The following is a 22,331-nucleotide window of genomic DNA, read 5'->3' as shown; positions in this document are numbered from 1 at the left end:
CAGTTCAGCTATGTGAGCTGCTGGCTTTTAGCTCAGCTGGGAAGAGGGCTGCACTGTGAGAGCAAAGTCTTGACTTCAGAGCCTACGGAAAACCTGTATCCTTTGTGGTATAGAAACATTAGCTCTGGCACGATGGTGAAATGTCAATTTGTGTCATGGAATTTTTGCATGCCTTCCTAATTTCCCTAATTTCCACTGGAAAACATGATTCCTTACTGGTTTGTTGCTGACTTTTCTATTACTGTAGGATGTACTTGCCCTGGTGGCTAGGGTCAACCCTCATGTCATTCTCAGTCCCATACCTTCACTGCAAGCCCTAAGCTTGACACCCTGCTGAACTTCTGGTTAATGAGGGTGACCTCACCCCGCTCGTCCAGCTTTACTCCTTTCTGAGCAGCATTTGGAAATTGCTGCCAAACATAGGAAGTTTGTCAGCAGCAAGCCTCCAGTTCCCACTTCCTGGTTGCCTGCCCTCTTTTTTCACTTGCCCACAGGTAAAGACAAGTTGTCTGCTGACCAATACGTAGAAAAGCGCTGCTGCCATAAGAATATATGGAGAAATACATAAGACAGCCACTCTGGTGCAAATTACAAGGCACAAGTAAAAAGGTTACACCACACAGCTCAGGCCTGTCAAAGACAAAGGCTAATATTAAATGTGAGCATCCACTTGCGGAGGGATCACCTCTAGGGAGAAAGATCGTGAAACCAGTGCCTACAGCTTGACAAAATGGATTTACTATGCAAATCTAACTATTTTCCTCATACAAATGTGCCATGTTGTTGTCATGTCAAATCATCAGAGGTCAAATGAATCCCTCTTATCTTATGCTCTCGACACTTTGATTTTGAAAATAAAAACAACCAAATCAAACAAAACCCCATTTATGTTACAGGTATTATTAGCCAGCTGGTTGCTTTCACGCCTCCGCTGCTATAAAAAGCACTGTTTTTATATACGGAGCTGTAAACCATCAATTAGCCCTGACTGTTTTCACATACAAGCCAAAATGGTTGGAAGACTGACTTGCAGAAATGCTGAGTGTCCACAGCAACAAATGACACCAGTGAGAGATGCACACATTCTGCATCTTCAAAAGCCCTGGCTTTCTGATAACACCATTCAGATCTATCAAAAAGAAACAAAAACGACATGAGAGTAGTTAAAGAACTGAAAACAAGGTGATGCCTCTGACATAAAGAAATCAAGCCAAGCAAGAAGAAATTAAAGGGCCCTGACAGAGTTCTTACACTTTTGCATTATTGCAGGGACTGTTCCCTCTGTCCAATCAAAAGCTCCAGGCAATGGGACTGCTACCCTTTCCTCTCAAAGACAATAGCACAATCTAATTAACTGCATTGTGCGGAAATGTTTCCTGCCATTAAGCCAGTTTCCTTTATTCGTTCTTCCTCCATAGCTGAGAATTATTCTCTTCAGCTTGCTTTGAAACCATCCTATTACCTCCATTCATCCTAGCAACTGTGGGTTAAGGCAGGTGGTTTTTAAAGCCTCTTTGAATTTTATTTCCACAAGTCATTCTCTCTGCTCTGTTTGTTATTAATACTGGTTTTCTCATAACTTATTTTCTGAAACCCAGGTGCTTCCAGCTGTTTCTAGTAACCTAGATGCAAACACACCAATGTTAGAGAGAAAACAAACTATGCTGGCATTACTGCAGTGCATAAGAACTTCACCAGGGCCAGGACCAAAACTACAAGTATTATACAAAACCTACTACATAAGTCCACCTGTGACTTGACTGCTTCTGAGTAGATGCCCTCCTGTTCCCCAGCCACTGCCATGGAATGGCTACCAAAGATACTCCTTACGTAACTGCACTATAAAGAGATGCTGGGAAAAGAGGGGAAAAAAGGTGGTTCCTTCCCCCAAAATACCATCCCTGTTAAAACTTCATGAGTAACTGCCAAGGAAGATACTCATAGTACCTGGCTATCACCTGAATCAAAGTAAATACATCTATTTTGCCAAATCACTCACCTTGGATGGCTTCCAAGAACATCCCTTACTTGGCTGAGCAAAAGCAGACCTACCTCTAGAGATATCATATGGTGAAGCCCAATCCTAAACATTCACAGAATCAAGGAATCACAGAATGGTTGAGGTTAGAAGGGATCTCTGGAGATCATCTAGTCCAACCCCCCTGCTCAAGCAGGGTCACCTAGAGCACATTGTACAGGATCGCATCCAGGCGTGTTCTGAATATCTCCAGAGAAGGAGACTCCACCACCTCTCTGGGCAACCTGTGCCAGTGCTCTGTCACTCTCACAGTGAAAAGGTATTTCCTCATGTTCAGATGGAAGTGTCTGTGTTTCAGTTGGTGCCCGTTGCCTTGCATCCTGTCGCTGGGCACCACTGAAAAGAGTCTGGTCCCATCCTCTCGACACCCTCCCTTCAGATACTTGTACACGTTGATAAGATCTCCTCTCAGCCTTCTCTCCTCCAAGCTAAACAGGCCCAGCTCTCTCAGTCTTTCCTCATAAGAGAGATGCTCCAGTCCCCTAATCATCTTTGTAGCCCTTCACTGGACTTGCTCCAGTAGTGCCACATCCCTCTTGTGCTGGGGAGCCCAGAACTGGACGCAGTACTGCAGATGTGGCCTCACCAGGGCTGAGTAGAGGGGGAGAATCACCTCCCTCCACCTGCTGGCAACACTCTTCCTGATGCACCCCAGAATACCATTGGCCTTCTTGGCCACAAGGCCACATTGCTGCCTCATGCTTAACTTGGTCCACCAGCACTCCCAGATCCTTCTGTGCAGAGTTGCTTTCCAGCAGGTCAACCCCCAACCTGCACCAGTGCATGGGGTTAAAAACTCAGCTTGCGTTGGCCGGGAATCGAACCCGGGTCAACTGCTTGGAAAGCAGCTATGCTCACCACTATACCACCAACGCTGTGCTGCTGAAGCTATACCCAAGCCCTTTGTAGGGAAAGCTTCACCACAGGTTTCCATAAGGCTAGATATGAAAGAAGAGTGATCCAATATTCCTAACTTGTCTGGCCGTATTTTGACATTAATTATAATCCTTGTCACACTTGGTTTTCTCAGATAAAACATTTTTTTCTTTCTAGTCAGCAGAGTAAGGTTATAACTGTCACCAGTATTTCTTGAGCTTAACATGGCAATTGAATTCAAATAATAACACTTTGCCTTGAGAATCTGCTACTGGGAAAAAAGCTAAACAAAATCCACGAGGTCAATGATGCCAACGTTAATAAACAAAAAAACCTCATTGCATAGTTTTCAGATGATTTATCCACTTAGGGAAAGCAAGTAAATGTACACATTTCTACTGCAGCAGTGTTTCTGGAACAATGATTCCCAAATGATGGTCCATCAGGCACTGACAAGTGGTCCCTATTTGGCTTACAGAAGCATATAATTTTTGCAGTGATTTTATTGAAAGTCTGATGTAAAAGGGCAGGAAAATCTGCAAGAGAGTTTTAGTGGTGACCCAGGTCAATCTGCTCAAGAATTCTGGGAATCATTGTTCTAAATTTATTCACTCTGTCCAAGTTGGTAGTTGTAAAACTAACAGAGATCAATAATGAAAGATGAAATCTTGAATGCAGAAAGAAAATAATGATATGCCAATCATCTGGGTACACACTCAGAGATAGCTCTAATAGACAGGTAATGAATACAACATTAGACACTGGATTTCAAAGATACTCAGCTAAACCTGAAAGTCATTGTGACCCATTAAGATACTCAAAAATCTGTAGATGGTAGATACAACAAGAGCTGCACTATTCCCCATGGCATTAACTTTTTAAATGACCAGCTGCATGAAATTTGGTGAAATTTAGCATGAAGAGAGCATAAATGAAGTTTCATCTGCGATGGATAAACTAGGATTTGAATTACGTCTACAAGATGCTGACATGTTCCACATTGGCTGACTTCAGGAATTGCATCAGGGAACCCTAGAACCAAAGAAGAGTCCTGAGCCATGAATTTTTGCTTGAGATCTGCAAAAGACTCATATTATCCACCGGGACAGTACTGAGTACAGAAATACGTCAGCTATGAGCCTGTCCACTCTGCCCAGAACAAATATGCTATGGGAGACTCTGAAGTCTCACTCTTAGGAGGTATAGTTCTGCACAGACGGTATTCCTCTGTAAGTCTCTGAACCTGACAGTAAGATAGACACCAGCCTACTCCTAAAACTGGCTTTGAGAAATCACTGGATGCATGACTGCGAAACTTAGGGATTTAATGAAGCATGGCCTTTTAAGTGAAAGTTGAGCTCACCTTGCTCAGTATGCTTTGAAAACTCATCTAGTAACATATGGCTTCTCTTGCCCATAAAAAAAAAATCTGTCACATTCCATCTTGAAAGTCTTCTATTAAAATCAAGTTTAAGAAGTCACTATGTTGAAAGCAGCCAGCAATAGTGAAAAATATGCTGCAAACTACGGGTATTGACTACGGACAAGGAGCTATCAGGTCAAAGATAACACAAAAAGCCCTGCTGGCCACAACTGGGTTAAACACAACAGCAGAGCTTAAGCAGAAGGAGCAGCTTCACAGCCTCCCTGGAGCTCAACTCGCCCTGTTCTAGAGCAATTAGAAGTGGCAAGATGGGGAGGAAGGAAAGAAGCTTAAACATGCAGAACAGCCTCTATAGTGCTTTGTTTTCCACCCAGGAACACTTTTATGGGCACTATGTAACCATGCAATTATGTATGGAAAAACTGGAAAAAAAATCTTTTCGCTAAGCAAAGAACAATATGAAAAGAAGTTAGCAGGCCTTAAGAACAATGGATTCAGCTCTCTGATCACCTGTTCTTAGTACAGCCAAACACATTTCAGATTGTTTTTTGCTGTTGTTTTAAACATGTACTGTATGCTGATAACCTTTTAAATAATCAGCTAATTAGATCAGAAGCCTAATAGATCTCCTGCACAAGCACCTACAACATCAATGTTAATATTTAACAAGGTCAGCATTATTATTACAGTAATTATAAAGTGAATTAACAGTACTAAACCTGCTGTTTTAAAGAGCTATGCTGATGATTTACCATGCTCTCCTTAACTTAAAAGGATTGACTTTCACCACAGCACAAGAGAATGAAGTGCAGATCTGCCGGCTCATGTGTTGCTACTCCCGATTTGGAGAGCAGGGTGCAGCTCAGGGAAGGAGCAGACTATAGTCCATCTGTTGAGGCAGAGAACAGATTTCACAAGGCAAGTGTGGGAGGTGCACAAATAAAATCTCAGTCATCCTAGCAATTACCGTACATACTACACACTTCCCATGATCGGCTAGCTAGGCTGTTCCCTATAACAACCAGGGATTGCGGAGTCTCTAGCTGCCAGTTGCATTTTTCCCTGCAGCTCAAGCAAATCCATTCTTTTTTTATTAATATCCCTGCTGCTTAGCTGGGCACGTGTGCCAGGCACTCTGTTGGATACTTCCCTGGAACTTTCTTCCCAGTCATTTATTTTTGGCAGTGGTTTTCTAATTAACTTACTCTTTCATCTGGCCTAGGTCAACTTTGCTACATTCACCCAGCACATGACTAGGCAAAATACAGCAATGTAACAACAGTTTAGACTAGAAGTTGTTGCTTATTATGTTTCTTTATTTTACGCTTTATCAGGCATAACCAACATATATGCTACTTCTCCATTTTATATACAAGATACCATCTATGTACACTCATATCAGAGTTCCTCCTGGCAAAGGCTCATTTACACTGATCAGACTACAAGTCCACAATATACAAATAAAGCATGCAGTCAATTTGTGTGAATTCAAAATGCTAAGTACAAGATATTAACACAATCCCATACACATCCTTAGGGATATTTTCTCTGGATACGAGACTTCAAAACACAAGTGTTGCAAATGGAAATCTCTTTCCTTTATCTGTATCTGCCATAAGGGAATCTAAACCAAGGTTATGAGAAAGATATTTCTAAAAAATCCACTTTTTTCATGCATATTGGTCAGAAATAGAGAATAAAATATTAATTCATAACTACAGCTGTGTTCACTGTTACTCAGTTGTGCACTGTTTGGTGCCTCCATCTGGTAATCACTGGCCAAAAAAATCAGTATTTACCAGATACCACCCACAGTATTATCTACGAAATTTCCTGCACTGAACCCCAAAATTAGCTGCCTATCTTGATTTCAAGTGATAGGAATTCCATAGTTATTTGTGATAAACCTACAAATATCACCATTCAATGGAAGGATTCCATTTCATTTACCCAGATATTGTAATTACTATCTGTGCAGCTCTGGCTATAATAATTCACAAAAGAGAGTGACTGCAACTCAGCTTTCACTTCCTACTAATTAAAATCAAGTCCTCTAGATTACGTACAAGCTCCCTCCTGTTCTGCTCAAGTAATTGAGAGTGCAGTGGTTATTTTTAATAATAACTTGGTATCTAAAAACCAGGGTGATCTGTTTTATCTGGCAAATGATACGCCACCTTTCTTCGCTAGCTACTTGCCACCATAATACTATTTCCAACATACGACTTTTCATTCAAGAAGGAAAAGCTAAGCTAGGAGGACTAAAACCTGCACTTCACATTCTACAGTTAGAAATCTTTAATTCAAATCTTATCGTTCTACTCCTGAAGGTAGGGAGTGGATGTGGATGGGGCTGGTTAATGCAAAAAGGGAAGACGGGGGATTTTTCACCAAGATAATGTGTAGATCTCCTTATCTTCACACATGGTTTACGCATCTGTAATAGCTAATTAACAAGGCAAAGCCACAGGCATAAAGGTACTTGAATTTCAGGCCTTTACACTCAGAACAGGATTTACTGAAAATTCATCCAAGGCTGTTCCTTAAAACCCATCCAGAACTCTCATAGGAACAATCTTGCAACAGCTCACTCATTAAAGCAAGTTTCATGAGAGAATCAAAAAGCCGTGCCAGCCTGAAATAACCCACAAGCGACTTTGTGACGCTTGACAGGGCTCATCTATTGAGGAGATAATGTAGGAGAGTTCAGGAATGTTCCCAAGAGCTGGGAATATTAAGGGGTCCAGAACTTTTGATGTCTATGTATGTTTGGGGGAGGGGAGAAGGAGGCAGTTTCTTGTAATGTTGCATCATAAACAAAAAATATTGGAATAAATGCAACTCTGTATCTGTACAGAGAAAGCTATGTTTAGGCAATGACACAAGTCCATAATTAAATGTTTTCATTATCAGTTTCATAACAGCACATCCTAATAACTATCTTACCTAAGCAATCAATGTTTTTTTCTTGATATGTTAGTGAAAAATTTGCTTTGTACCATTAACATGATACTACTCCTTTTCATTGCTGTAAGACAAAAGTTTGTTCTAAAAGTTTGTTGTAAAACAAAGTTTGTTCTATATCTAGATGAATATTTTGCACCAACTCATCACAGTCACCTGAACTTCCATAAGCTGCGACCTGGAATGGATTACTCCTGTCTAACAGCAACACCCTGATGCTGTAAGGAGACTACAGTTTCACCGCAGGAGCCAACATAGGCAGCTGAACTGGTTTGTCAAGATAAAAGGTATGATAATTAGCAAAGACATCGCCATCTGAATCTGAACAGGATTCCTACTGTTGAAAGTGGGTTTAACTGTCAGAAGTGTCATTAATCATTGCTATGCTTTCCTGTGTGAAGTTAGCAGGTCATAGCTCCATGAGGCAACAGTTCTCCCATCGGGAAAGTGAGGCCAACGAGTTGCCTCAGTAGTTAAAGACCAGAAATACAGGAAGTTCTCCAATGAGCTCAGATACTTTAAAATACAAAGGAGGGTGCAGTTACAGCGCACGGCACCATGATCTAGCCTGCTCTGCTTGAATATTTCTAGCTGCGACCACACATGCAAATTCTTCACTAAAGGCTAAACTATTCAACATGCAAGTGTGATTTCTGTATACTGCATAAGGAAAGAAATATTGTTTGCTTTATTATAGCAAGACCACCTTAATATGGAGCAATAAGATTAAACATTTCTCACATTTGAATATTAACTGTCTTTGCTTGAAAGATGACTATTTTGATGGTTTGATACACGATTAAAAATATATACTTCAAAATACCCAGGTTCTTGCACTGTTATTACCATATTATCTGAGATAGTAATAGGGTGGAGGATTCATAAGCATGTTGTTCTTCAGCATTAAGAAAATTTCCAGGTAAACAGAACTCTTGTGAACCATATAACAGATGAGTCTTACCATAGTAATTTATTTCTTAAAAATCTAGTTTATTGCACTTGTCTCAAAGCACAACCAAAAATCTAATTACAGAAATAAAATAAAGTAAAAAACCCACCCTAATTTTATTAAAACTACACTAAAAAGTAGTTTGAGAAGAGCTTTTGACACCAATTTCATATTAATGACCATAGCAAGGTAGATTAAAATACAGTAAACAAACAGCTAGCAAGCTCAAGACATTACTAAGATGACTTTGAAAAATGTAATACAAAAAGTATCACTATTAAATAATGCCATTGTATATAAGCATCTGGTGTTTGGCAGGGTGCAGATAAGTAGTCACATCTCTTCTCCAAAGTGGTTGACTCGGGAGCTGCCATAAGACACTTTTAAGCTGAACTTCAGCTTCTTCAGGGTCCTCAAGATACCAAGCTATGCTTGCATAAGACAGACTGGGGTTATTCCATGAGCTGATTCCATTACAATCCACTGCCAGACAGGCTAAAAAAACCTCCCTGGGGTAATCTCCATATATGGATGAAATAGCAATGAAGCAAACATATCATCTGTAAACAGGAAACAAATCTGTCTTCCCTGTAAGACTGAAAGATCACACTGAGAACTGACAGCCAATATCAAAGTGCTACTGAAAAAAAAAAAAAAAAAGTGACATAACTTGGTTCTCTCTCCACAGATTTACATCCTCACCTTGCACCATGTTTGTTCCAAGTACATGCTGAAAGAGAACAGAGGTTAAAAAGGAAACACATCCTTTTCTCTATGTATTAAGTTCTCAAAACAGAAACATCCCCACATTTCAACTCCTGGCCTTTTCTGAAGCTAGCTCATTTACAGTATTGGTTAGCAGCTGTTTAAACATTCTGATGATTTATAAGCTTAGAATAAACACAAAATAACTCCTCCACCTACATACTGAACTCAAGTTCCTCTCGTCTACAGTTCTATTGCTTAAAAAGATGAGGTATCCTTTAAAGAAGATTTAGAGTTTAAAGAAAAAAAATATAAACTGCAATGATTAACTTAGGTTATTTCCAAGTTCATCACATACCTCTGCTGCAACACCTATTAAGTATAAGACACTTCAAAATTTAGCTAACATAGCTAAAAATCACAATATTGTTAAGTACCTTCCCACAATATCACAATTTTTTTAATGGGATATACAGGTAATTCTATCAATTACCAGTTTTCTCCTAATACATCTAAGTTTGGCACTCAAAACAATTTGAGTCCAAATGTTAAAGCACTGGCTGGAGGCACAAATATAGCAAACAGGTATTATGAAAGCTGCCTTGTACATTCCTGCTTTGTACTACAAACCTAGCATGTAACTTCTTCCTATTCCAACGTGGGACTTACCCCTCAGAAAACCGTCAGCTTCCTGATGGCCGTGTGAAATGGGCAAAAATCCCCCCAGTATTAGGTGGAATCCAAACTTCTCACTTGTGAACAAAGCCAAGTTATGAACCAAACTTCTAGAAGCACAAGGTTAGTATAGCCTTGCAGATACTTAAATGGAAATGGATCAAACTAAGCTCATTTCAACACCAATGCTGTGCAATCAAGATGTTCTGAGATCTTACTAAGAAATGCTTTGCCATATTTTGTTCCATGCTGCAATGGAAACATCATTCTAAAAATGTACAATAGTCAGAGAGCATTCCCATCAGTTTGGAGTTCCAAGTACAAGAAGAAATTGAGAAATATTTAATGTTTCTGCTGTAGAGAAATATTTAATGCAACAGAATTCCTTCTCAAAAGAAGTACATGTATTAGTGTGCATGCTGTTGTAAAATAGTCACTTTCATTGCTAATAATCTTAAGTTAAGAGTTATATTTCCAAAGGAGCTGCTACAGTAGTACGGTATAACAATTGCAGTATGCCACACCTAAAGAGTCTCCAAAAAGATACTGGAACAGACATCTGAACTCACAGTTTGGGGGATATTTAACAGGTCAGTTTTTCCAATACAAAAGTGCTAATATCACAGGTCCAATATAAGTGGCTTTTAGATCCCAACATTCTGTATGTACATTACAGGAATTTAGTACGTTCTTCTCTTTTTTTCACTGCTTCACATGCTTGAGAGACTTCATATCACTTCCCATTCATCTTCAAAATCATCAGGATGAAGTAAAACAGAAGTGTCATTATTTTTCTGCAAATTATGGGAATGGCTAAAGGTCTTGGTGAGGCGCTGGAGAAGGGATCCTGAAGGACTGATCGCCCACAGTTCATCTAGAGGGGTCACTGCAAAGCATAATTATCCATCTTTCAATTAAGGTAGCAGGCTTCAAAACATTAAATAAATAATATTCAGATTACTTTTTTCTAATTGTGCCAAGAAAAGGTTATTACTAATATGACAAAAGTACCCTGGTGAAACTCTCATGGTCAATCAGGCGCTTAGATTATGTATCTCTCCCTGTTTACGATCAATTTGAGCACTAACAGGCAGAAGGCAAAGCAGACATCACAAAAATCAGTCCACAAATATTTTGGATAACCATGCAGAACCAACTTACCTGTTAAGCGTGACACATTCCCAGGAATCTTCTTCCAGTAGTCTCCGGCTGGATTCTTGTCAGTAATGCCGTATCGACGAGCTACATCCCCATTTGGACAGCGTGCCCAAACTGTTCTTGTACTTATAGCCAGCTGACAAGCCTGAAGCCCTAAAGATAATCAGACATGAAGAGGGAATAATGACATGCTTTCTTATACATTAAATAAATTTGCAGGAAAATTTAGTAAGAGAAGACAGCAAGACTAAAATACTTTTATATAATCCTCTATTAATACTAGAGAAGAACTTTCCATTATAAAAGGCACAAAGAAATACCTTGCTTTCCAGACAGCTTTTAAGAAAGGATTGGCAAAGAGACAGCTTAGGACTACGTTTTTCCTTACACTGAGTTTAAGGGAGTTGAATGGAGTAGATGCTATCAGAATCTGAGCTTTCAGTCCTATATAAAGAGGCTATTGGAAAGCACCGATTCCCGAAGCGCAGCCTGCAGACCACTTGCAGAACATGAAGCATTTGTGAACAAAAAAGCTTTTTAATTGCAGACTTTGTAGACTTCGCATCTATTGACCATAAGGATATTGCAGTGTGGATACTTTCTGTTATGTGGCCACAGCCACAAGCACCAATCAACCAGAGGACCTGCACAAACGCAACTTTTGGAGACCCCACTTGGGGTCTCCTGGCTTCTATTATTGTGCAGGGAATGATCTGACAGTTTCTTAGGCAAATTAAAGCTATAGCATTATAGACATTATGGATGTGTATAATTTTTTCCTCTTCTACAGAAGAAAGCAGGTCTTCTGCAACTGAAATGCTATGTATTTCTGCAGTGAAACATCTTTAAAAAGCACCCAGCACTGATACACAGTTATTTAGAAAGAGACAAATAAAATGCAATTTTAGTTACAGGCAAGGCAAAATGTTATCACCTAATCTGGAATGCATCCAGCATGCAGGATTAACAGAGAAATGTGCAAAATAGGATTAGGTTTTTGTTAGCCACATCTGGACAGGACCTCCATTTTGTGTCACATTCAAGTACAAAACTTTCCAAAGACAGTAGTCTTTTATTCCTTAGGAACATTGTTTTAGTACTAACTGAAAGGGAACTGTATCACCTAACTCAGTGGCAGCAGCCTGAAATAATACTCAGTGGAAACTCACCCAAAAATCAGATTTCTCTTCGGATAACTACCTACCACTTGTAAGTTTAAAAAAAAAAGTCCTCTTTAAAAGATAACCCATTATCAAATTTTTTTCTGTGTTCCTACTAAGTAATCATATTTGATTTCTGTGAATAATATCCGATTTAAGCACTGCAATAGTTAGCTATCCAATTTAAAAATCAAATAACAGAATAAAAGACTGAGAATATGGCAGAAAGCACAAGGAATTAATGTATTAATTTTTACCTGGTACATGTTCCCAGTCAGTGCCTACTGGCATTTCATCTGTAATTCCAATTCGTACATGGACATTCCACTTGCTATCAATTGCCCATAACATCTGATCATTCGGACTTGAATGAATGCTGACCAAGTTGATTCCTACTGGCTATAAAAATTAAGCACAGCATTTAAACTTTGTACTACTGTATCTTTGAATACAAAACACTTCTTCCTCACAGAAGTATGCAACAGAAGTAAAATATTTACCAGAGACTAAAGATGGGAAGAAACTTGACTAATTTTGTCATTGTGCAAAATTATCCATTTTCCACAAAGTCAACCTCTTCCTTAACAAAAAAAGGAATGATCTGGAATTTTGAGTGGATGCCACTTGAAGTTACTGATGAAGATATTCATATTTAATGTTTAGCATCTGAGTACAATATTTCTGAACATATATTAATATATTTGCTTAAGCATTGTTATACCAACCAGGTACAGTTTCAACTGCAAGTTGAAGAGAAAACTCTTCCACTGAAATGCATGAAGTATTTTCCTTCTGCCCAACTGAAAGTTTTCCTAACATACCTAAATTTGCCCTATATTACCAAAGATATACAAACAGCACATTTTTAAGGTCTAAATGTCTTATCTTTGCAATGATACGGTGGCCTGCCTTCTTCCCTGTATTCCGTTCTACAGGAATATGACCTTGGAACTCTGTGACCATTGTAGTATGGGAGCTGTCACATTTGCAGGAGAATATCGACAGTATTAGTTACTGGCAAGCCTAAGTGAAATATTCTTCCCATTCTGTTCCCAGACAAGTCTTATTCCGTCAGCTTCTATGGACATTTGTCTTAACTACTGTCTAAAATCCATGTAACTGGCCACAGTGCTTCACAAACACCATAAAGGTGACAATTCTGTAGCAAAACTTATCAGCCAACAGATTTGCAAATATTCTGAAAAATATGTACTTTGAAAAAAAAATACAGGTAAGAACAAGAGAGAGATTTTACACCATGACACCTTAAAGTTGTGCTGAACAAGATGGTAAGATGCTCCGAAATATGGCATCATCTTATAGAGAAACACTGAATTCCTGGCTTTAGTCTCACAGGCATAAGCCAAATTTTCAGTATGATCAATACTAGAGCAAACACTTCATGTATAAGCCTGAGAATTCATAAGCGTAATCTACACGCATACATGAGCTCACAACCCAGTGCCTGATGCGTATGTACAATTACCTGCTTTGTTTCTGCCTTTAAAATTCTGGTCCTGATGTGGGGCTGACCCAACTATAACTGAGTTTGACTTACATCTCCAAATTAATGCCAACTATTTAGGCTGTACGGCCTTTGACAGACTGCTTTCTCATGTTTGTGCTGCCCTTGCCCTTCCCTGGAAACTTGAGGCTGATAGAGCCTTGAAGAAGTGTTTGCCTCTGGTCACAGTAAATTCCCAGTGGCTGCAGTCTGAACAGTCACAGTAAGCAGTAAGACACTTCCCCCCCCCCGAAGTGTGTTGGCTACACAAGCGCTTAGCTACTTTCAGATTGCTATTTGGCTGTATAACAAACTGCAGTACTACAAAGAAGCATAAAGCCTCTCTATCATACTCCATCACTGGGGGATGTCACAGAGTGGGGAGGAACTGAACTCTCACCTCTGGTCTTGCTGCCTCTTCACTGAAAGTTATGCTCATTCTTGGCCCCATTCCTGTTCTTCCTCTCCCTTTTTTATCTGGCTCTTCTCACAGCTACTCTAGCCCTGACTCCTTCCTCCTTCACCCTACGCATCTCCCCATACCATGGTCGCCTCACTGTTGCGTTGCTTCCAGTCTCACCACACCTCTCCCATAACTCTGCCATTGTAGTCCCACACTTCAAAGTAAAGGAGCTGTGCAATTAATAGGCTGTGCAGATTGAATTACTACACATAACAGATCTTTGCATTTTTATCAGCTTAACTCCTCCCTTTTCCCCCACAATGCTCCTCTACTACAGCAACTTCTGCAGACTTGGGCACTTTCTGCCACTCTTCCCCTATCTTCTTTACACCACAAGTCACCAGTACATCCATGCTCCTAGTCCCCAGTACACTTCACATTCCAACTACAGTCCTTCACAACCTGTGACAAAGAGCACGGTGTGACCCTTCTTACTGAATCGTTGGGGTTTGTGCACCTTGCTCCCCACTTCTCCATGTCAGGATCCCATTCCCCTCTTCTTCTATCATTTGCCTGAATGGAAAAGAATGCCCTTAGGAAGAACGGTAGGAGTATTTCCAATCAGAAAGACCTATTGAGTGCTTACACCAGGTACCTAAGCCTGTGTGTTACTGCAGTATTATAGATAGTGGAAGCTAAGAAAGCAGATAAAATACTCCAAAGGAGTAATTGCATGAAGTGAGTTGTATGATGCCACAGCTAGATAGCTTCTTATACCAAAGCAGGCTCAGGCAAAATCAGAGCAGTTGCCTCTACCCAGTTCCACAGTACTAACATATCTAAGAAACAAATGGAAATCATCAAGTTCAAAGTAAGATCTCTACAAGCTTGCCCTAAAGTTTTTCTCATTCATTGTTTTTCTAGGTAAGTTCCTCTCTCCTCCTGAAGTTTTGCTACTTCTCTTGGTGCTTCACTTTTGGCTTCTCTTCCTTTCTCAGGCTACCTAGCTCTTCCTGATAAACTGTCATAAGCCATACAATCCTCCCATTCATGCTCATTATACAGGATCCAGGCAAGACACTGATGGCAGCGTTCAATGCTCTTAACAGAAAACACCCCACTGCACTGCAGCTTTCTGCCTCATGTGAAACACATAGTAAAGGACACGACTGACAGGACAGCTAATGAAATGATTATATACTGTAGCTTTTGGAGCAAAGCAGTGACAAAGCACTAGGAAGCAAGTAAAGATAATTCTTAAAGCCTGTTGCAGCAGTTTTAAGCACATTCAGTGGGTATCCAGAAAGCATGAAGTCATCTGTGACAAGATGTTCTCAGGTCTATCAGAGTAGGTGAACACAACTGATTTAAATTTTCTTGACTTGACATCATGTAACCCTTTTGGAATAATCATACTGGAAACATCTCAGACACCCTTCATTTTCAGTAAGTTTTAATTACCATAAACAGACTTAAAGTATTTTATTATCTATGTCACAATAAATAGAACTCTACCGATGCACTTAAAGATTAAATGGAGTTTTCTTATAGCAGTAAAGAGACATATCTGTGCAAGTTAATAAGTCTGCTTATCATATTTCAAAAATAAATAATTTCAGCATAGGCTTTTTACAGCTGGTTTAACTTCCAATAGCATTCACATACCTTGACTGTGAAATATGTTATATGTGGAATTTACTGAAAAGTTTTGAATTGTAAAGAGTAATATCAGTCTCAGCCTTCCTCACCAGAAGGCAACATGTCAAACTGTTCATAGGTTTATCCATGATATTTATCACCGTGAGAGCTGAACTTGTTATGAAATACTATTATAAAATATTAATTCAGTGTTATCTGATTGAAAAAAGGAAGAACACCATTTTCCTTTTACATGTGGGGAAACCCAGGAAATTTTTCAACTCAAACAAAACTCAAGAGCACGCCTCTTTTAGCCAAGAACAGAATCCAGATCCTTGTGTCCTCTGGTCTTGCACCTTAACTACAAGGTCTCCAGTCTCCTCCTATCAATTGGTATTGTGGACTTCCCCTATGACCACATGTTGCAACATATGCCAACTGTATACTTTTCAACACTTAAAACTGCATACTGAGAAATGCGAATATCTGTATTGTCTGCTACAAATAAGAACACTGAAAAATATTTTGTTTGCTCACATCCAAGAGTCTGAAGAAAAAACAACGCTGATAAAATGAAGCAAACTTGAAGGAAGCACCTAACTGACCAACTCTTAAATGATATCAGGAAATAGCGTCCGTGCTAAAATATATTTAAGTTATCACCTTGCCCATTAGCTTTATAATACTATGCAAGTCACTTACATTCTTTCTGCAAACCATAGAGAAATAAGCTTCGGTATAAGAACTTTGTATAAACAAAAGAATCAAAATCCAATGTAAATCTAAAGCAAACCACTTTTCCCCTGAACTACTACTTCAGCCACAGCTGAACCCAAACTACACTGGCTCAACTTCTTTGTCAATGGGGAAAGGCAGCACACACACACACCCTCAGAAGCATCAGAACATTTTCCACGTAACTTCAGAATAGTAGAGAGTTCATGTATCAGCAGACCTCCACTATCTCTTTTCTGCTCCAAATATCCAGGATGAGGAAGACTAAACATAACATTCTCAGCCTGTCCAAGCCCTATCCTTTTTATAATGATTGGTGGCAACAAGCAGCATGAATGTTCTCCTCACTTTCAACAGATAAATCAGAAATATCTTCAGCTCTTCCAGGCCAGTCTGTAAGAATGTCAAATCAGACAGATTTCTCACATTGTAGAGTAGTATCTGTAGATCAGGCTTTCCTGATTATTTTGATGGCTAGCAGACATCCAGAGCCTATTAATTAGTAAGACAAAGAATATAACTTAGAGACCCCCTAACATGGACCTAACTATCTGCACATTTTCCAAGTTCCATTAGAAAGAAGGTAATAAAGCACTGTCAGCATTACAGACATCAGGAAAGTACAAGGAGCAGCTTAAGATCTGCATTGATCAGAATGTTTTGCACTCAGAATTTCAGGAGTAGAACAAATGACAAGCTTGCTAAATTAAGTGTCCCCTTTTCCTTTGCAGAAAAGTTCAAGACAAAATAGAAGAGCAGGAAAGATTATGAATATATGTTTAGTCTTCTTGGAAGCCTCATGTTTTTCAGGAACATTGCCATAAAATTGTTGGAGAAAGATTATTTATGGACTGGAAAATTAGAGCACCATTTCTCAGAAGCCTTTGAATTACAACATGACTCTCTCCACCACTTTTTGCCTAAGACCAATAAATGGTCTTAGTTTGATATCTCCAGTCTATAGCTAGCACAATTAGGAAGAGAAGTCAAAAAACAAGGAGTCAATTTTCTTGACCTCTCCTTTTTCCATACTATATTTTTAATTCCAAGCACTTCTCACAGAAATATGCAAAAGACTACAACATATGGCTTCAAATCCTAGAAAAGGTCATGACAAACCCATGTGACTGTTCAACATGATAAATCTCAACAGATCCATACAGTACTTTCAGAATATTTAGTACAACAACTGTTCCTGACAAGCAATTACAAAAAGTCTAATGCAATTACTTTAAAGACTGTTCAAACTACAGGCCTCTTCTGTTGGCTTGCCCAAATATCTTCCATTTGCACTCTCTTATATCTAAGATTATAAACTGCTTATAATTTCAGATAATCTCCTATGCTACAGTTTATAACTACCACTACAGGTGTTTTTTAATAAGATCCTAAAAAGCTAGACTATTAAGATGAGAATGACTGTTTTTAGAAAAATGTATGTTAAGTATGCACTACTTCCCATGAAACAAAGCAGAATTCAGTATGAGGCAATAAAAAGTTTGTATAAACAAGGCTCTGCGTAACAAGGACTTTTGTTTTTGAAACTTAAGTTAGTTTCAATAAGCAATAGAACACCCACTCATGCGTGCTATCCCAGAAAGGTGCATCTCTAGTTTTGAAATTGGGATGCCCTAACAAGGAAAGTAAAGCATTTTTGTGAGGGGAAAAAACATGCAATTTCAAATTCAGCATCAGCTCCGCTATAGGCTGTTTTAACAGGCATTAAACCGCTGTTTTTCTGCTATTTTGTTTTTTAATGTTGGTCCATGTTAAAGATGCAGTGTGTGATGAAAATGCCACACAGTTGACAGTAACCGAAATACCCATTTCACTACTGCATTGGCTTGTTTTGTGATCAAACACATATAACTAAGTTACAATTCACCTACATATACTAAAGAAAAACTCATAAAACAAAAATCCAAGAACTCCAGAAAAGTCAACAAGCGCTGACCAATTCTGAAAAGTTACAACCTGTCAGAGTTCAAAATACATCCTGTAAGCCATTGAAATACTGGAAATGCACTCAGGATACAATAAATACTTCTCACCTTAGAGAGTGCTAAAACCCTGGACTGAGTAGGTAAAATGTCGCCCTCCAAATACCAGGCTATACAATACATTACACTACTAGATAAAAACGATAGCATTCCAGGGGTCAGGAATCAGAAATCAGGTCATTTCCTCCTGACAGATGGCCCAGTTACTAGACAATATAGTCCAGCTGCCTCTGGCTCACCTGCTGCTTAGCTCCGTTGGACTCCCATCCAGCAGAGAAAGTGGAAGGTTAAGGCCAGGCTATTTGGCAGCTCAGTGAGAAGGGCCCTCCGAGCAGGAGGGAGCACACACTCAGCCCTCCACCTTCAGGGAGGCAACCGATTTCTAGGCTGGAGACAGGTTGGTCCTTACTCAGTGTAGGCTTTTTGGATCAACTTCTGGTGGTAACTAGTTCTCTTTACTGACCTTATTCTCTGAGTCTAGCACCTGTCTTTAGTGCCCCAAATTATTCCACAAAAACTAAATGCCTAATGAGGAAACTGTCAGCTGGGTGCCCTGGAACCATTCAATTACTGACTATGTCCAGCCTCCAACAGCTTTTAGAATCAGACAGGCTTAAGTTCTGTCGCATGGAAAACAACAAGAAGCCTCCTCTAACCATAACCCAGAAACTGCAGATGTAGCTTTAATGAAAAAAATCTCTTAATTTATACAAGCACAGATAGGTTTTTTATGCCTCTCTCTCAAAATCACTTTTCAAGGACTCCTATTCATTACTTACTTCAGGATATCCCTGCCTTTAAGCACATGAACAGTTTCGCCAAAATCAAGGCTTGCTGAATCAAGACTGGTTATTACCTGTACTACTCCCGAATTTTTACACCATTACCTGTACATTTTTAAATACAAGAATTGTTGGGATTTGAGAGGTTTTCAGAATTACAACTTTAGTTATTTTATTTACCCTACTGAAGGTTAAATATGTTTCTTAATCTCTGAAAAAATAATTAAATGAATATATAACTGTGTCTTAGCTGACAAAAATATGGGCACATTGGAAGAGCCCAGGTTTGAAGATGTTGTTAGTCCTGAACAAATGAATGTGTGAAAATGGAAGGTTCTCCTTCCCACAATTTCTGCTTTCAGTGCTAGTCTTGTCAAAAAGCAAATATACTACCAAGACTGTATTTTCAAATGGAATATATGGAAGGTTCATCTACTCGTTTTTTTGTGTGTATCTCACTTTGGGCACCCTTTTTGTGACCTGAAGCTTCTGGTGCTGATAACTGCTATCAAATGTGACAGGCTAAACGTACGCTTTTCTGAACGTGATGATAGCAATGCCTTAAAACAAATACTAGAAGGCTAAAACTCCTATGCAGAAAAACACAGGGAAATACACTGACATCAGCTTTCCTAGCTAGCAGCAAAAGGCAAGACAATAAGCGCTGAACTGGGCAATGAAATCAGAGTGAGAGCGCTTTAGTAAAAGTGCCGGAAGCGTATTTTTCATTATCTAAAATATCTTTTATGTAAGTTATGATTTCTTAAGAAAGGTATCATGTCTGTGAAGAATAGTACAGATCTGAAACTAGATACTATGGCATTCTAAACCAGCTAAACAAAATACTGCAGCACGAGCTTTGATCTCCTATGCTTATTTGTAATTCACCCAGATATAGTTGCTCTGAATACTGCCAAAGATTGATTTTCTCTATATCTTATTGAAAACAGAAGTCCTCCAGGAAAATCCCCTCCCTTACTAATGTCTTCAGGAAGCCTCACATAATTAAGGGTATATGGAATAAGAGACTAGCTAGTCTGGTCTGTAGATTACCTGAAGGGTTAATGAGTGTATTGCCTCTCCAATCTAAACAGAACTGATCTAATAAAAGGTATTTCTCCTCTTACGCATGTTGCCTTCGCACTCCGAAGCAGAACTCATAGCAGCTTACAAGACATCTGCACACTAGTCAAGTAAAGCAAGCTATTCTGTACCAGTGAAAACAATCAGGCTTGAAATGAACAGTCATGTGCATTAGGCACTAGAAGAAACAGAGTTTTCCATGGCAAATACTTTCAAGACATGGATGATTCTGAAGTAAAAATTACAATGCATCCTCAGCAGAATAGTTCTTTCCCCTGCCAATCAGCTTTGGTTTTGGCACCTACCAGAAAAGATGCAGTGGCAAAATCTGATCTTGAAAAATGCTCACCACTTCCTACAATTACCACTTAACATAAAACTTGGCTTAATAATATTGGGAACCTCACCAAAAAGTGCAAAGGCAAGGCAGAGGAAGAAAGTCTTCAGATGTGCATCAAGTTTTCTGTAAGATAAGCAGAACTTTATTTAAGGAGCGGAAAGGCATCAAAGGAAATGACGACCATTTCTAATGAGCCATCCATAAGGCACAACCAATCTCCTTACACTAAAAGTAGATTAAGAAAAAGGAAGGTATTGAAAAGAAATTAGTGTGTTTTGATTTTGCAGAATTAGAGAGATTTCAAATGTCACTACCTACTTGTTGCTTCTTAGTTTTAAGAACTTTCAAACCACAGTGTAAGTGTGAACAGACCACAGTTTTGTGGTGGTCTTTTGTGTGTAAAAATAATTGTCCCTCCTAGAACAGTAAGAATTCTATCTTCTATTAGCTATGATATCAGGCTTAAAATATAAAAAGACAAAGATTAGTCTGTTTATGGGAAGAGTAGTAAATCAAAAGTTTCTCTAACTTGAAATGCCCAAGCTACAAGAGATCATTTTAGGGCAAACTATGCTAAGCAGTTCTCTTCTACTGACCCAAGTAATTACACAGAACAAACAGAAGGTTTATACAGTGGCCAAATAGTGAACATCTCATTAAATAAATCCCTTCCTCTCCACAGTGGTGAGAAATCACATGGATACTTACATAAACTTCTTGATTTTATAAGATAGCCTTTTCAACCCTGTTCATTCCATGAAGTTTTGGTTGTAAATGAGCACAGAGTAGCAATTAAGAAAAGTGAAATTAATAAAACATGTAACCTATTTTTAGAGTAAGATTGATTGTTTATAATAGATGACTAGTGACTCATTAGAAATAGTTGTCCTGATCTTTGTTTCCTTTAATCCCCTTAAATAAAGTTTTGCTCAAGTTTGATCTTATAGATCACTTAATTCAAGCCTGAGAAGACAATTCTTAAGGCCAGTTTTAAGTAGTACATGTAGGAAGTGAGCATTTCTCAAAATCAGATTTTGTCACTGCAACTTTTTCAGTAGGTGCAAAAAAAAAGAAAAGAAAAGCTGAAATATAGAAAGAGTTCTTTTGAAAAAAAAAAAAGCATTCAGCAAGCATCTTTTAAAATAATTTTTCAGCTGCAGATGATTTTTAAACAGCTTTTACTCCATAATCACTCAAATTAGTGTTATTAAGTATATTAATTTTTATATTTGATTTTTTAATCTTTTTTTAGGACAGAAATCTGAAAAGCATGAAATCTTTATAAATATACATGCACAAACTTTAAAATAGCTATATACATAATATTTATATGACTTGATCATTCTTTGGAATTAAATGTAATATATATTGAGACACGCTATGGAATATAATAGTTTTGTATTGTATATTAACAATGGAATGAAAAACACTGCCTGTTTTCTAGACTAGAATCATTCCAAAGACTTTGTTCAGCTTCGTCAATGTCCTTAAAGCAGCTTCCAAAAAGCTGTTTAACTACAAACTTATTTTGACTTTTAGACTGCAGAACAGAATGGCCAAAGTGCGGAAAATGTCTACATATCAACTACTACTGTTCAAAATATTATAATGATCATATCAACCACTTTTAAAATATTGCATAAAATAAAAAAGGGAGATGATAGAGAACACAAAATGCAATTTTTACTACGAAGAGACACTGCAATCATGAATAACAAAGGGAAGAGTAACAAATGAGAACGGTTTTAGTCTAGATAACAAATATATATATATATCATTAAATTCACCTTTCCTAAGGATCAAAGACTGCACTTATATTAGTTGACTTGAGCATAAAATCTAAATGAAACTATTGTCTCTGAATATATTTGTGAAGTTATGCAATGCTAGATACTGTGCAATTGCAGCACTCCTATAACAGGAAGTTACACTGTTTA

General features: G+C 38.5%; 1 protein-coding gene and 1 non-coding gene across 9 annotated transcripts in view; both read right to left on the bottom strand.

Annotated features, from left to right (window-relative positions):
• Positions 1-2,841: 2,841 nt before the first annotated feature.
• On the bottom strand, positions 2,842-2,913 carry TRNAG-UCC (transfer RNA glycine (anticodon UCC)). Its single transcript has one exon. It is a non-coding gene; the product is annotated as a tRNA-Gly (tRNA).
• A 5,331-nt stretch (positions 2,914-8,244) lies between these two features.
• The window catches only part of TECPR2 (tectonin beta-propeller repeat containing 2), a 46,086-nt gene continuing 31,999 nt past the window's right edge, over positions 8,245-22,331 (bottom strand). For 6 of the 8 annotated variants that reach the window (XM_067294999.1, XM_067295001.1, XM_067295000.1 and 3 more), the window contains 3 exons: positions 12,167-12,308; positions 10,753-10,902; positions 8,245-10,477 (listed from right to left, as the gene is read on the bottom strand). In XM_067294999.1, the coding sequence (XP_067151100.1) occupies positions 10,320-10,477; positions 10,753-10,902; positions 12,167-12,308 (450 nt within the window). In that variant the 3' untranslated portion in view covers positions 8,245-10,319. Of the gene's footprint in view, positions 10,478-10,752; positions 10,903-12,166; positions 12,309-22,331 lie in introns of those variants that run through there. The other 2 variants (XM_067294998.1, XM_067295002.1) reach the window with 2 other exon arrangements.

Source organism: Apteryx mantelli, chromosome 4, assembly GCF_036417845.1.
Source record: "Apteryx mantelli isolate bAptMan1 chromosome 4, bAptMan1.hap1, whole genome shotgun sequence".
Lineage (NCBI taxonomy): Eukaryota > Metazoa > Chordata > Aves > Apterygiformes > Apterygidae > Apteryx > Apteryx mantelli.
Note: the sequence above shows the minus strand (reverse complement) of the source record. Positions and strands in the feature narration are given on the sequence as shown.